General features: G+C 23.4%; 4 protein-coding genes across 4 annotated transcripts; 2 read left to right on the top strand and 2 right to left on the bottom strand. All coding sequences in view use genetic code 6, as the record gives it.

Moving 5' to 3' along the window:
* Positions 1-522: 522 nt before the first annotated feature.
* On the bottom strand, positions 523-1,458 carry TTHERM_00037640 (hydrogenosomal ATP/ADP carrier protein; the record flags this gene model as incomplete). The annotated part of the gene is made up of 1 exon (XM_972071.2): positions 523-1,458. One exon carries the CDS (start codon positions 1,456-1,458, stop codon positions 523-525), a length of 936 nt encoding a protein of 311 aa, XP_977164.1.
* Positions 1,459-2,542: 1,084 nt separating this feature from the next.
* TTHERM_00037630 (ADP/ATP carrier protein) lies at positions 2,543-3,725 on the bottom strand. The gene has a single exon (XM_972070.3). It carries the CDS (start codon positions 3,561-3,563, stop codon positions 2,691-2,693), a length of 873 nt encoding a protein of 290 aa, XP_977163.2. The 5' UTR covers positions 3,564-3,725; the 3' UTR covers positions 2,543-2,690.
* Positions 3,726-6,158: 2,433 nt separating this feature from the next.
* Positions 6,159-12,344, top strand: TTHERM_00037610 (zinc finger lsd1 subclass family protein; the record flags this gene model as incomplete). The annotated part of the gene is made up of 2 exons (XM_972068.2): positions 6,159-6,301; positions 6,647-12,344. 2 exons carry the CDS (start codon positions 6,159-6,161, stop codon positions 12,342-12,344), a joined length of 5,841 nt encoding a protein of 1,946 aa, XP_977161.2.
* A 449-nt stretch (positions 12,345-12,793) lies between these two features.
* On the top strand, positions 12,794-14,056 carry TTHERM_00037600 (histidine phosphatase family (branch protein 1); the record flags this gene model as incomplete). Its single annotated transcript, XM_972067.2, has 1 exon — positions 12,794-14,056. Exon 1 carries the CDS (start codon positions 12,872-12,874, stop codon positions 14,054-14,056), a length of 1,185 nt encoding a protein of 394 aa, XP_977160.1. The 5' UTR covers positions 12,794-12,871.
* Positions 14,057-14,227: the final 171 nt, after the last annotated feature.

The raw sequence follows: 14,227 nt of genomic DNA, 5'->3' as shown, positions 1-14,227 counted from the left end.
TTTTTATATTTTTTATTTATAAAAATAAATAATCATTTAAAATATTAGCTTAAAAATAAGTTTTTCTTTCTATACTTCGCAATTTAAATAAATATGAGTCATTCAATAATTATAAGATTTTTTTATTGAAAAAAAAATATTTTAGATTAATTAGAATTAATTCAAATACAAAATCTATATTTGACAAAAATATAAAACTTATATTTGAAAAATTATAAAAATATACAATATATCCTTTTATATTTTTAAACTCCCTCCTCACAATCTAAAGTACATATAGAGGGTTAAAATTTTAAAGCCATATTAAATAAAATAATTTAATATGTTATCAAATCTACTCTATATTAATTTAATTTAGCAATTTATGGATTTTTACCTAATTGATTTTCACATTTTCTTTATCAAATTTGGTAGAATATAGAATTTTTTCTGAAAAAAATTGTTTTTTAGTGAATTTTTTTTATTTTGGTGAGATATTATGAGGATTAATAGTATTGTATTTTTATAATCGAACTAAATTTTTCAGTAAACTGATGAAGAAGTACTTTGTTAAATACCAAGTAGTCTTTATATTTAATCGTAGCCTGAGATGGCACCAGCACTGGCTATTCCTCTAATAACATTAGCTCCAGCTCCTTTGAAGAAAGATTTCATGCCTTCATTCAGATAAATTTATTTTGCACAGTCTAAAGAACCTCTATATTTTATCAGAGTGCCAGATGTCATCATCATTCTTCTTCTTATAGTATCAATAGGATAAGAACTTAAACCAGCTAATATGGTTACCACCCATCCTAAAGCAAAATTTGATTTGAAATCATTTTTATACTTTTCTGGAAGCATTGGTTTAATAGAATCATACAATCCAAAGTAAAGTCCTCTGTAAATTACTATCCCAAGGCATGAAATGACAAAACCTCTATACAAACCTACAAAACCATCAGTTTTTAAAGTTTGTCTATAGACATCAATAAGTCCTGAGTATTGCTTATTCCCATTTTTAGGGTTTTTAGTATCATTAGTTAGCTTAGTTCTAGCATAATCTAAAGAATATGTAATTGCGAGGGAAGCTGAGCCAGCTAATCCACCTGAAGCCATGTTAGCAGCTAGCCATTGATAATACCCATCCTTTTCTTTGTTTTTATTAAACATCTTCTTGAATTTGTCCTTAAAAGCAAAGTTAAAAGCCTAAGTAGGAAAGTATCTTACAATATTAGTGTAATTTCCCTTCCAGAAGCCAGCTATTCCTTCTTTTTAGTAAATCTATTTAGAACAATCATAGATATTGTTATAGGCTTTGTCTAGTTTACCTTATTTAACCATTTCATCCATCAACTGAATTCTCATTTTGACAACTTCTATTGGAGAAGCTATAGTTTTTGATATAGATGCAGATATACCTCCAGTCATAAAGTCAACGAAAAAATCATAGACTTACTAATTTTGTTATTTGTTCATTATAGATAAAAAAATTTAAAGTTTTATTTATTATTTATTGTAATATATTTTATTATTAATTTGTTATCTTAAAAAATGAAAATTCTTTCTAACTTTTTAAATTAATTTATTAAAATAGAACTAACAAAAAAACCAGAAATTTCACAACTTTCTATTTTAATTTTTAAGAAACCTACATAAATTTGAAATTTCTTAAGAATAGTAAGATATTTTGTGACTATTCTAAAGAATATAGCTTTTTTACTTTTTAAATAGAATAAAAAGGATATACTATTATTAATATCTGTAAATAAAATTTATCTATAAAATAACCTATAAAATACTTTAAACGTTAATTTTATCTAATAAAGGTAAAAAAATTTTTAATTAATATCATTTTTTCTGCTCTAAAATATAAATAAAGAGAATAAAGTGTAAATTATAGAAATAAAAAATAAATAATATTTTTTAATCAAATAATTAGTATTTTAATTTATTTTACAAAAGTACCTTTTAGGAATTTAAAACATTTTAAAAAAAACTTAATATCTAATATTAAAGCAAAAAATTTTTAATGTTATTTGATCTATCTGATATTTAAATTTAGAAGATTTTTCTTTCTATAGCAAAAAACAAAAAAATTTTAGCAATTTTATTTAAACATAAATTTATAAAAGAATGATATTTTTTATCTAATACTTATAAAAAAAATATTTTATATCCTTATATGAATTTTGTTTTTAATTATAAGAAGCCTAGAGTACCTAGCTTTGCTAAAAAAGTTTCTATTCAATAAAAATTAAAAATTAAGATTATTTATTATCTTATTGAATTTCAATGGTAAAAGAAGATAATAGACTAATAATTTAATTGATTTTTGAGTTATATTATAGACTAATATTTAAAATTTTAGAAAATTCTAATTTTTTTTTCTCAAACATTCTTTCTCATTCTAAAAACTTCTTTCAATCCTTTGCTCTTTTAAAAGTAAAAATAAGAAATTTTCATTGCACTCAAATTTTCAATTGAATGAAAAAGTTAATATTTAGATGAATAATTTGTGCATTTTCAAACATTTTTTTTTGTTTATGAAAATTAGCTTTCTATTTTATCACATAAATATCATAAAATTTTAAGTATCACTTTTAAAATATTGTAATTCAAATACATTAATATAGAAATAAACAGAAATTTTTAAAATATATAATAAATAAAAAGTATTGAGCTATGTAGATAATTATGATTAATTAATTTCAATAACTGTTTATAAAAGGGTCTTATTCTTTGACCCCAAATAGTAAAAAGTCATATCCTGTAATAGCAGCAAAATTGGATAGCAATCTTGTCAAAAAGGATAAAGGACTTCTAGATATTACCCTGCAGCCTTCTTTTTCTATTAGCTACCTCAAATTCTCACTATGGTGACTATTATATTTAGACTCTTAATCTTTGTAAGCTTTTATTTTTTTTGCAATAAATTCTCCAGGATAAGAAACAAATTTAGCTAGCAATAGTGCTTCCCAACCTCTTAATCTAAAATCTCTTTTCTCTTTAACAGGAAATATTTGTTACAGTGTATCGTAAAAGCCAAAATAGAGTCCTGAGTAGAAAAAGAAAGTCATTTTAAACATTTTCTTTCTTTGAAATTCTTCGATTTGATTTTGCAAACGCTCTTTGTTTTCATCTTAGTTAGCAGGATTTGTTTGAACACTTTTAGAAAAATCTATTATTTTTTATATAGGATAAGTTATTATGTAAGAAAGCATTCCTGATATTCCACCAGAAGCCATATTACAAGCCAAAGTCTATTAAAAGCCATCTTATTCAACATTTTTGTCAAACCTTTCCTAAAGCACATCTCTATATAAGAAATTAAAAGATTTGTTAGCAGTAAATCTTATTATTTATGATTCTTATTTTTCAATTAAATTTTTCATTTTTATGATTGAGTCATTATTAGAAGCTGATTCCTAAATTTTTTTAGTAAAAGTGTTAAGTATCCTCTCTTTAATAATATTATTTTTCTATTCAACTCTCTGAAAAATAATTTAAAACCTTTAAGTTATTGATTTTTTTATTTTTTGGTAATTATTTTATTAGAATGTATCGTTACTAAAGTGAATCATTTTTATGTTTGTTTTGATTTTTATTTTATTAGGTGTTTGTTAGATTTATTATTATTATATTTAAATTATTCTTTTTATAGAGTTCAGTTTGTTTTATGTGATCTCCCACCTAAAATTTAAATTAATAATAAAAGATTTACAAAAAAATTTTAAATTAATAATGAAGGATCGCTTGAAATTTCAATCAAAATCTGATAAATTTTGAAATAAAAGCTATTATATATATAATTATACAATAAATTTTACAATTGGAAAATTTGTGAATTAAATTATTATTTTTTAAGATAAAATGATAATTTAAATATTTTATTTTTTATTTTTATTTTTTAAAAAATAATCTTTTAAAATGAATTTAAGCAATAATAAAATTATCAAAATTAGTAAAATAAAAAATAATTATATTTCTTTTAATAAAAAAATTATTAAAATATCTTTGTATATTAAAATAAAATTATTAATTAGTTAAGTTTATTATATTAAAAGGATAATAATTTCTCAAAAGTTAAGTCCACACTAATTTGCTATTTTCTGCAATTTTAGAAAGTTTATTAAATAGTGTACTATTTATTAATTTATAGTCTGTTCATATTTATAGTCACTGCTTGTTGAAGTTTTAATTGTCATAAAATATAGGATTTTATTTATTTTAATTTATTAAATAATAAGTTCTATCTTTAAGGATTTTTATTTCATTAGACCTAAGTTTATAACATTTTTAATAGTATGTAATTTTTAATCTAACCCAAACATTTTTGAAAAATCTAAAACATAATCTAATTTAAAATTTTAAATCAATGGCACTTTAAAGTGTTTATAATTTCATATAATTATAAGAAATATTTAACTAAGTATGAAAATTAATCAAATAGCTGTTTTGCTAGTTCAGTTTTTAGATCTAATTAAATTTCAATAGAATTAGTTTATTTTAATTTTCATTAAAAAAAAAATAAAATATTAAATCATATTTATTATTTATTATTCAATAAAATTATATTTTATCTAGTTTATATTATTTAATTTTGATTATGAGTATTTTCAAAGTAAAATTACAATCCTATTAAAAAATATTGATTAGAGATAATACTTATTTAATTAATTTGCTGCCTATAATCTTGTTTCTATCTTCTATTTTAATAAAGGAAATAATTAAGTTTAAAAAAAATTTTCCCTTTATTTTGTTAATTAATTATTCTTTTACTTATTTTCAGTGGTTAAAAATAACATATTTTACTATTATTCAAAGTTTTAATAAAATTGATATATATGTTCAATTACAAATAATAGTATTGTTGCAGTTTGAATGCTCTATATTTAATATTATTGTAGTTAATACTTTTTTAAATAAGGTTTTTTAAAATATAAATAAGAAAATTAAATAATATTTCTTATTATAATTATTAGAAAATATTTAGAAAAACAAAAAGTTAAAAAAATTTATTTTATGAGGCTTTAATTATTGATTTTCATTTTAAAGTCAAAATAGCAATCTCATTAAAAAAATATTGATTAGAGACAATAGTTAATAATGAATTTGCAGCCTATACTCTTGTTTCTAATCTTCTACTTTAATAAAGAAAATAATTAAGTTTAAAAAAAATTTTCCCTTTATTTTGTTAATTATTCTTTTACTTATTTTTAGTGGTAAAAAATAACAGATTTTATTATAATTTGAAGTTTTAATAAAATTTATATTAATGTACAATTACACGTTTTAGTATGGTTGCAGTTAAAAAGCTCAAAATTAATCTTATCGTAGCTAATACTAATTTAAATAAGGTTTTTTTAAAATATAAATTAGGAATAATAAGAAAATTAAATAGAATTTCTTTTTAAAATTATTGGAAAATATTAAGAAAAACAACAAGTGAAAAAAATTTCTTTTATTAATTAGAGACAAAAAAATTGATCGCAGCTTACAAATAATTGATTTCAGTAAATAACTTCAAGCAAAAGATAAATTTTATTAATCTTAAAGAAATACTTCGTGTTAATGGTTTTATTCTACGATTTAACCATAAAAACTTTAATTTTTTGATCCCTAAAATAGATAAATAAAATCAAAAGATAAATATTCTTGTTTATATATAAATTTTGTATCTTTAAGTTGTATGGAAATATTAAAAATATATTTCTGTAAGCTAATATATTGTTATTCTTAATTTCTTTTAATATGATTTGGATAATTAATGTCAAATCGTAATTGTGATATTTTTAATCGATTTGATTAATAAAAAACCACAAACAATTAAAGTAAAATTCAAATAAATAATTACTTCTTCTTAACATGATAACATCATTTTATCCAGTCGCTTTAATTTATAATTGTAAATTCACAGAAAAACATTAATTGAGCTAATTTTCATAACAAAAAAGTTAGAGAAAATCTGAGATAACTAGAGTTGTTTGTTGAATGATTACAAATAAATTTTAAATTATAAGTAATTTTTTTAAATAATTCTATGTCTATAAAAATATATAATATAATTATTTACTTCAAAAGGATTTATTTGTCTTTTGATTGGATTTATTTAAACATGTACATGTGCTAAAAATTATTTCGAGCTTTAATCAGATGAAAAAAATATTAAATCAGACATGGAAAATAAAGTCATAACTTCGTATCAGCTAGATATTGATTTAGAAAGTAATGCTTTTATGATTAAAATTGAGCTAGATGATGCATTAGATAATGTACAAATGGTGGTTGTTGAGCTTGATCCATATATTTAGAATCAAATGTAAATATTTTTAATAGCGAATCAAAAATATAAGCACATTTATTTTTTAAAAAGAGAAATTGATTATTTAGTTGGCTCTTTTCAAAGTAAGATAAATACTGTAGAATAAATGAAAAATAATAACAGTTATCAAATTAAGATACTAAATTGCCCTAATTATTTGAATAATTAAAGATGGATTCAAATAAAATTTAAATTCTCTCTCAAAGAAAAGGTCTTAAAATAAAATTTTTATCAGTACATAAAGTAAATGAACATTTTATTTAATTCTTTTATGATAATCAAATTTTTAAAAATGAAGATATTTTACTAATAAACTAATTTTTTATTTTTTAAAAATATCAGAATTTATAATTCCTTGATAAATAAAAATTAATCGCATGATTTTCCGACTTCTTTCTAATTTACTTTAGTTTAGGAGTCACTTGATTGCCCAAAAACACCAGAAAATTATTTAAAAAATTAATACTAAATTTAGAAAAAATAATAATTTAGAATTCTTAACTGTTATGTAAGCAATTGCAATGATTGTTAAGACAATAATAGTAATAAATGTAAAGATTGTGATGAAGGATACTACCTTGATAATTTTAAGTGTAGTAAATGTGATAAAAATTGTGAAGATTGTTAAGGATCTAGTACATCTTGCACTAAATGCAAAGATTCTAAAGTTCTTGACTAATAAAATTAATGCGTTATTTGTGATACTAAAAATGGTTTTTTTGTATCATCCAAAAAGATTTGCACTGCTTGTGACTCTTCATGTTTAACTTGTGATTCATCAAGTAAAAACTGTAAAAGTTGTAGATCTGACTCAACTCTTTAAAATAATTAGTGCATTAGGTGCGACACTGAAAATGGGTACTTTTTAGATAGTTCAAAAAAATGCTAAAAATGTGATTCTTCTTGTAAAACATGCTAAGGATCTAAATCAAATAATTGCATATCTTGCTATTAAGATAAATATTTAAGAGATGATAAAACATGTTAAACATGTGATACAAATAATGGATATTATATTAATTCCTCTGGTATATGCAAACCATGTAATAATTAATGTAAATCGTGTAATGGAGATAACTCAAATAATTGCCTATCATGTGGAACAAATTTATATTTGAAAATTGATGGAACTTGTTCTCAGTGCACAGATACTTAATATTATCAAGATAAAAATCAAAAGAAGTGTCTTCCATGTGATCCCTCTTGTTAAACTTGTTCTAATTCTGCTAAAAATAGTTGCCTTAGTTGCCCTGCAAATAAATTTCTTTATCCTGATAATACATGTAATGAATGCTAAACATAAAATGGCTATTATATTGATACCAAGACTAATCGCTGTTAACCATGCTTTGCTACCTGTTTGACCTGCATTGATGGCGCGGAAAATTCTTGTACAAGCTGTAAATCTTCATTCTTAAGAATGAACCCAACAGATGGATCAAAATTTAAATGTGTATAATGTAATATAAGCTCAGGCTAATATGCAAATTTATCTGATTGCTATAATTGCCATCCCACATGCAAGACTTGCTCTGATGATAAAAATACTTCCTGTAAAACTTGCGTTGATGGTTTATATTTCTTTTAGTAAGGTACAGATAAAATATGTTAAGTATGTAAAACAAACAATTCTTAATTTTTAGATTCAAATCAACTCTGCTAAAACTGTAATAATAATTGCTTGTAGTGTTAAGGAAATGCTAACTTTTGTACAGCCTGCTAAAGTAATATGTATCTAAAATAAAATACTTGTGTCTAATGTAATGAAGATGGATTTTATAAAAGTAACAATCTTTGTCTGTAATGCCATAGTAGCTGTAAAACTTGTAATGGGAGTAATGATAATAATTGTTTAAGCTGTACAGGGTCTTTAAATTTAAATTCATAAAACATGTGTGTAGAAAATTGTCCTGATAAAACTTTTCCTTCAAATAATGTTTGTTAACCTTGCGATCCTTCATGCTCAACTTGTAAATAGTTAACGAAATGTGAAACTTGTCCTACTGGAAAGTATATATTTAATGACTCTCTCTGTTAGACTTGTCCAGTGGGATATTTTGGGGATGATGTTTCTAAATCTTGTAAAAAATGCGATAAAACATGTCTAACATGTGATGGACTTAGCCAAAATAATTGTTTGAGTTGTCCACCAAGTATTTAATTATAAGATAAATCCTGTCCTTAACCATGCCCTGATAAATAAGTACTTTTGAATAAGGAGTGTAAAAATTGTCATGCAAGCTGTGAAATGTGCTCTGATATTGATGAGTTTAGTTGTTTAAAGTGTGTAGAGTCTTATAGTTTCTTAACTAACAAATCTGGATAGAAGACATGTGTTGAATGTTCAAGCTTAGATTAATATATATAAATGGGTGGTGATTGCTTACCTTGTGATCCTTCCTGTAAGACTTGTAAAAGTCCTTCAGATCCTAATCAGTGTTTAAGTTGTCTAAATGGTAAATTTCTAAAAAAGGATGATAATAGTTGTACATAATGTATTGAAAATGGATATTATAAAAACTCTTCAGAATGTTTAAAATGTCCTTCTAACTGCTAAAAATGTTCATTATAAGCATCTACTTTAAAATGTGAGGAATGTATAAGTTCTTTAGTAAGAGATGAAGCTCTAACTTAGTGCATTTCCTGTCCTACAACCAGTAATTCTTATTATATATCAGATGATAAGATTTGCAAAAGATGTGATACATCATGCTAAACCTGCTCAGGAGAATTAGATACTGAATGTGAAACTTGCTTTGATGGATTTAATTTATTAACATTATAAGATGGTAAGAAAAAATGTATTATTTGTGGAGACGGGTACTTCAAAGACAGTTTAGGGAATTGCAAAGAATGCATTGAAAATTGTAGTGTATGTGACAATGAATCTACCTGCTAGGTTTGCAAAGTTAATAATTCTAGTCCAATATATATTGATGAAAAATAATAATGTTTAACTAGTTGCGATTTAAATAATGGATATTTTTCATATTATGACACAGTTTATAAATGTGAAAAGTGTGATGCAAATTGTTAAGTTTGTGATAACAAAACAATTTGTAAAAAATGTGTTAAAAATACATACCTTATTTTATAAGCAAACGGTGTTGATGTAAAATGTGATACTTGCCTTCAAAATAATTATGTAGACAATGGAGATTAATTTTGTAAAAAATGCAACCCAAGCTGCTTAACATGTGATGGTCCTCTCACAAACAATTGCTTAACTTGTGATATAAAGAATGGTTTATATAAATATTCAGATGGTACATGTGGAAATTGCTCAGGAAATTATAGAAAAGATAATTTAAACTGTTTAAAGTGTGATGATAAATGTAATGGCTGTGATCTAAATGGATGCACTAGCTGTGCCTCTGGTTTTTACTTTGATGGAAATACAAAAATCTGTAATTTTTGTGATATTTAAGATAGAAAATATATAAATAATGGGTAATGTTTAAAATGTAATCCTAAATGCTAAACATGCTCTGGTCCTAATGAAACCGATTGCTTAGAATGCTTTGGGGATTTAACTAAAAATTTAAAAGGTGAATGTGTGAAATGTGATACTAATAATGGGTTTTATGTAGATATGGATAATAAGTAATGCCTTCCTTGTGCTATTAATTGCTAGTAATGCACAGGACCAGACATTAGTGAATGTACCTAATGTCAATAAGGATTAAGTTTGAAAATAAATAAAGCAGGTTAATAAATTTGTGAAAAATGTGATATTAATGAAGGGTATTTCATAGAAGGGACAAAATGTTCTAAATGTAATTCAGAATGTTTAACTTGTGATGGTTCTCAAAAAAATTAATGTTTAACGTGTTTTGATGGTTATTATATTCTAGACAAAGATAGAAGCTGTGTAAGATGTCCGAACGAAGATAAGTTTAAGTTAGTTGATAATTGTTAAGATCATAAAAATAATTGCGAAAAAGATTCAGTAAGTGGATAGTATTAATTAAAAGCTAAGTGCATTAGATGCAAAAATGGTTATTTGTTGCAGAGCGAGCTTAATGCTTGCATATCTGATTGTAAAGATTTAGGAAATAATTTGAAGTTTAATAATATTAGCCAGTAGTGCGAATGTGCTTAGAGCTCAGATTATTTTAATATCTAGTAAGAAATAGATTTAAAATAAAATTAAACAAAACTTATTTTCTGCTCAAAAGACATGGTTGATGGATATTTTTGCAACAAATAAAAAGTATGTGTTTAATGCAATAGAAATTGTAAAACATGCCTTGATTAATCTTCATGTTAGATATGCTAAAAGTAATTTTACAGCTGGTAAGGAAGATGTATAGAGAAATGTGGTGATGGAGAAGGTTTGTAAGAAGATGATTCTGGTCCTTATCCCTAGTGCAAATGCAAACCTGGCTATGTAATTAGAATTAAAGAGAAAACATGTGTTCCCATATTAAAAATAGTATCTGTTTAGTTGTCAGTTTAAAATGATAGTAATTTATTAACAATAATTCTTAATAGAGACCCATTTTCTGATGAGCTAGAAGATTTAGCTATCTTAATAGACCCAAAAACCATGAAAGTGGACTAGGATTATTTTATAAAAGATAAAAAAATCGTTAATAATAAAATTTACTTTGAAATATCTGTAAATTAGAACAGAAAAATAAACGAAATATAAATAACTCTCAATAAAAAAGTTAATTTGTTAAAACTCTTAAATACAGTTCTAACAACTGAAGAATATAACAAAAATAATAAATCTTCATAAGAAAGAGATGAGTCAATAAGCAATATGTCTCAAACATTCGTGCCAGAAGATCCTTCAACAAAAAATGTTATGCTGGTCTTAAAAAATTTTTAAATACTTTGCATTTTATCTAATTTTATTCAAGTTTTGGGACCAATCGTTATATTAAAGGAAAGTATTCCTCCTTAAATATTTACTTATTCCCTCTTAGGAGCTTCTTTTATCTTTTAAGATATACCTTCAAATTAAGAATTAAGTTATACCATTGAAAGTTAATCAGAAAACTAAGAAGATAAGAAAGATAATAGTGAAAACAAATACTCTCACCAAACAAAATATCTTCATCAACTTGGGCTGAAATAAAATTTATATTCTAATTTCATATTTGCACATTTATCGCTTGTAATTTCTTCAGTTTTAATATTTTTAAATTTATTTGCAAGAGCTATTATGAAAGGAAAGCAATACACAATATTGATAGTAAATACACTTCTAAACGTTATGTCTAACTTAAATCAAGGATACCTAACTGCTACGATTTTCAGTATTTATTTTTCTATGCAATTTTAAAACTCTAGGGGATTAGCTATATTTCAAGCATTTATACATTTATTTTTTATGATATTAATGGCATTTGTGATGTTCAAAAAAGACAACAAATATATTGAGCTCAATATACCAAATTTTCTTGAAAATATAAATTTTTAGGCGAAAGGAAGTAAATCTTATATTTTAGTTAGCTATATGAAGAAATATTTTGTGATAATTATATTCCTGACCACATTTTCTAATCCTGTAATGTGCTCATCTATTATTTCTGCTGCATTCTTTTTGCATGGCTTTTACATTCTTTTTTATAGATTCTTCAAGTATAAAGTTATTACATATTACAAAATATTTTAAGAATTTTTTGTGGGAGTAACATTTATAGTTTTAGCTGTAACTTGCAATAATTGGATCAACATGATGCAAAAATCAATAATAGAAAATGATGAACTTAAAAAATTAGAAAAGCTTAGCTTTATACTATTTTTCATGCTTATTGGATGTTTAGCATTAAGTTTAATTCTTTTTTTTATACGCTTCTTAATCAGCACTTTTGATTTTTTAAAGAAAATATAATAAAAACTTTTACAGAGAAAGCTTAAAAAATAGCAAGAAAAAAAGAATGGATAGCTTTTGTTAGAAGTAGCTTAAGAAAAGACAATTAATATTTGGAGTTTAAGTAACTCAAATATTAAAATTCACTCTTATAAGGTGAAGCAAAAACAAAATTAAGTTTAGCAACAAAATTCTAGGTCTCTTACAGAAGACTGACTAATATAAAAAGCAAATAATTATATAAATTTACTCAATTTATTCAATTTAAAAATTTTATTTAATAATATATATAATGTAATCAATCTAAAAATCAAATAACCACTTTTATTTTAAAAAAACATTTTCTATTTCTAATTAAAATTTACATATTTGAATTGTTTGAATTTATTTATGATATTTTTTGAGAATTTAACTTGTCTTTTATTTTTATAGAAAAAATTAACATATAAAATTCATTGATTTTGTAAAATAATTTTTTATAAATCTTAAAATAAAGACTCCTATAAAATCACAAACTCAAGTTAATTTATTTAAATCTTCAAGTAGTAGCAAAAGTATGGCTTAATAGAAAAAATAATAGAATATGAGATAGGTACTAAATTGTAGAAGTTGAATTATTAGTTAGTTACTATTAATTTTTTTTTTAATTTATAGAAGTTTCTAAAAAATATTAAATATTGATATAAAAGAAATTGGTATTGATTTCATTCAATAATATTAAAACCACTAAATAAAGCAATCAAATGATATCAAAGTTAGCCAAAAGATTTATTTTAAATTCTAAAACGCTAAGTAGCTAGCCATTCTATAAATTTTCACAGGATCAAATAAAATAAAATAATAAAAGCATTTAAGAGGAAAAGAACTAGCAAGAGCTAAGTGAAGAGGATTAAATAAATGAAGAATAGCTTAGATTTTTGCTTACATAATCATTATTATACCAAAATACTCCTAGCGAGCTAAAAATTAGGGAATTACATAAAAATTTTGTTTTTGATGAAAGTGAAGTGTAACAGCTGGGTATTAGTTTAAATCCATATGATTAGTTCACTAGCGATGATGGGAATGTTATTTTTATAAGACATGCTTACTCTTTTCACAACTATTTCGTTGACAAATACATAAATTCATAAACTATTAATAGCAAGAAATTAAAATAATTAATTAAGGATAAAATGTTTAGCAACTCTTAAGAATTTGTAGATACACCTTTACATCCTTATGGAATAATATAGTGTAAAAATAAAGCTCCTCAGCTTCATAAATTGAGAATATAAACTGTATATGTTTCGCCGATGCAAAGGACTTTATAAACTTGCGTAGAATTATTTAGGAACCATCCAAACAAAAGAAAAATACAATTTATTGTTTAGCCATAAATTTCAGAACAGCTAACAAAAGTCTCTGATATATTTGACTCAAATAAGTTCATTGATTTCATTAAAACTAGTTATTAGAAAGATGGAATATCCTTTAATTGCAGGTATTTCTACTAGCATAATTGGCAGGCAAACATTATTGATGAATAACTTTTAAAAATGCCTGCATCATCTTCATCAGATAGTGATTAAGAAATTAATGGCGAAGAAGAAGTATAATAATAATTCAATAAAATATAGAGACATATGGCTGATACAACCACTATTATGAATTTAATGGAGTATCACAAAAACTAGCCTTTAGAAAATCATTTTAACTTCGTAAGAAGAGTTTTGCATACAAATAAATGCATAAAGAGGTATTCATTAAAATTAAAAGAATAAAGTCTGCAAAAATAAAAACAATCAATGGTTTGTGTTATTTCTCATGGATACTTTATAGATACACTTATTCGAAAATGTTTTAAGGAAAAACACAAAGCTATTAATAATTGCTCCTTTATTTACAAGTCATACGATCAAGAAGAATCTTAAAATTAAGGCAATTGAGTCACTAGATTTTAATTTCTTTATAGTTTCCATTTTGAAATTTACTAATTAAAATGATTAAAGTTTTTTGACTTAAAAAGATTAATATTTAAGAAAAGTAGCTAATTAGTTTAGCAAGTTAATTTAATTTATTAAGTCAATTATAAATTTAAATACCTTCATACTATTATT

This window comes from Tetrahymena thermophila (assembly GCF_000189635.1).
Source record: "Tetrahymena thermophila SB210 genomic scaffold scf_8254667, whole genome shotgun sequence".
Taxonomy (NCBI): domain Eukaryota; phylum Ciliophora; class Oligohymenophorea; order Hymenostomatida; family Tetrahymenidae; genus Tetrahymena; species Tetrahymena thermophila.
This window is presented reverse-complemented; position numbering and strand designations above follow the sequence as displayed.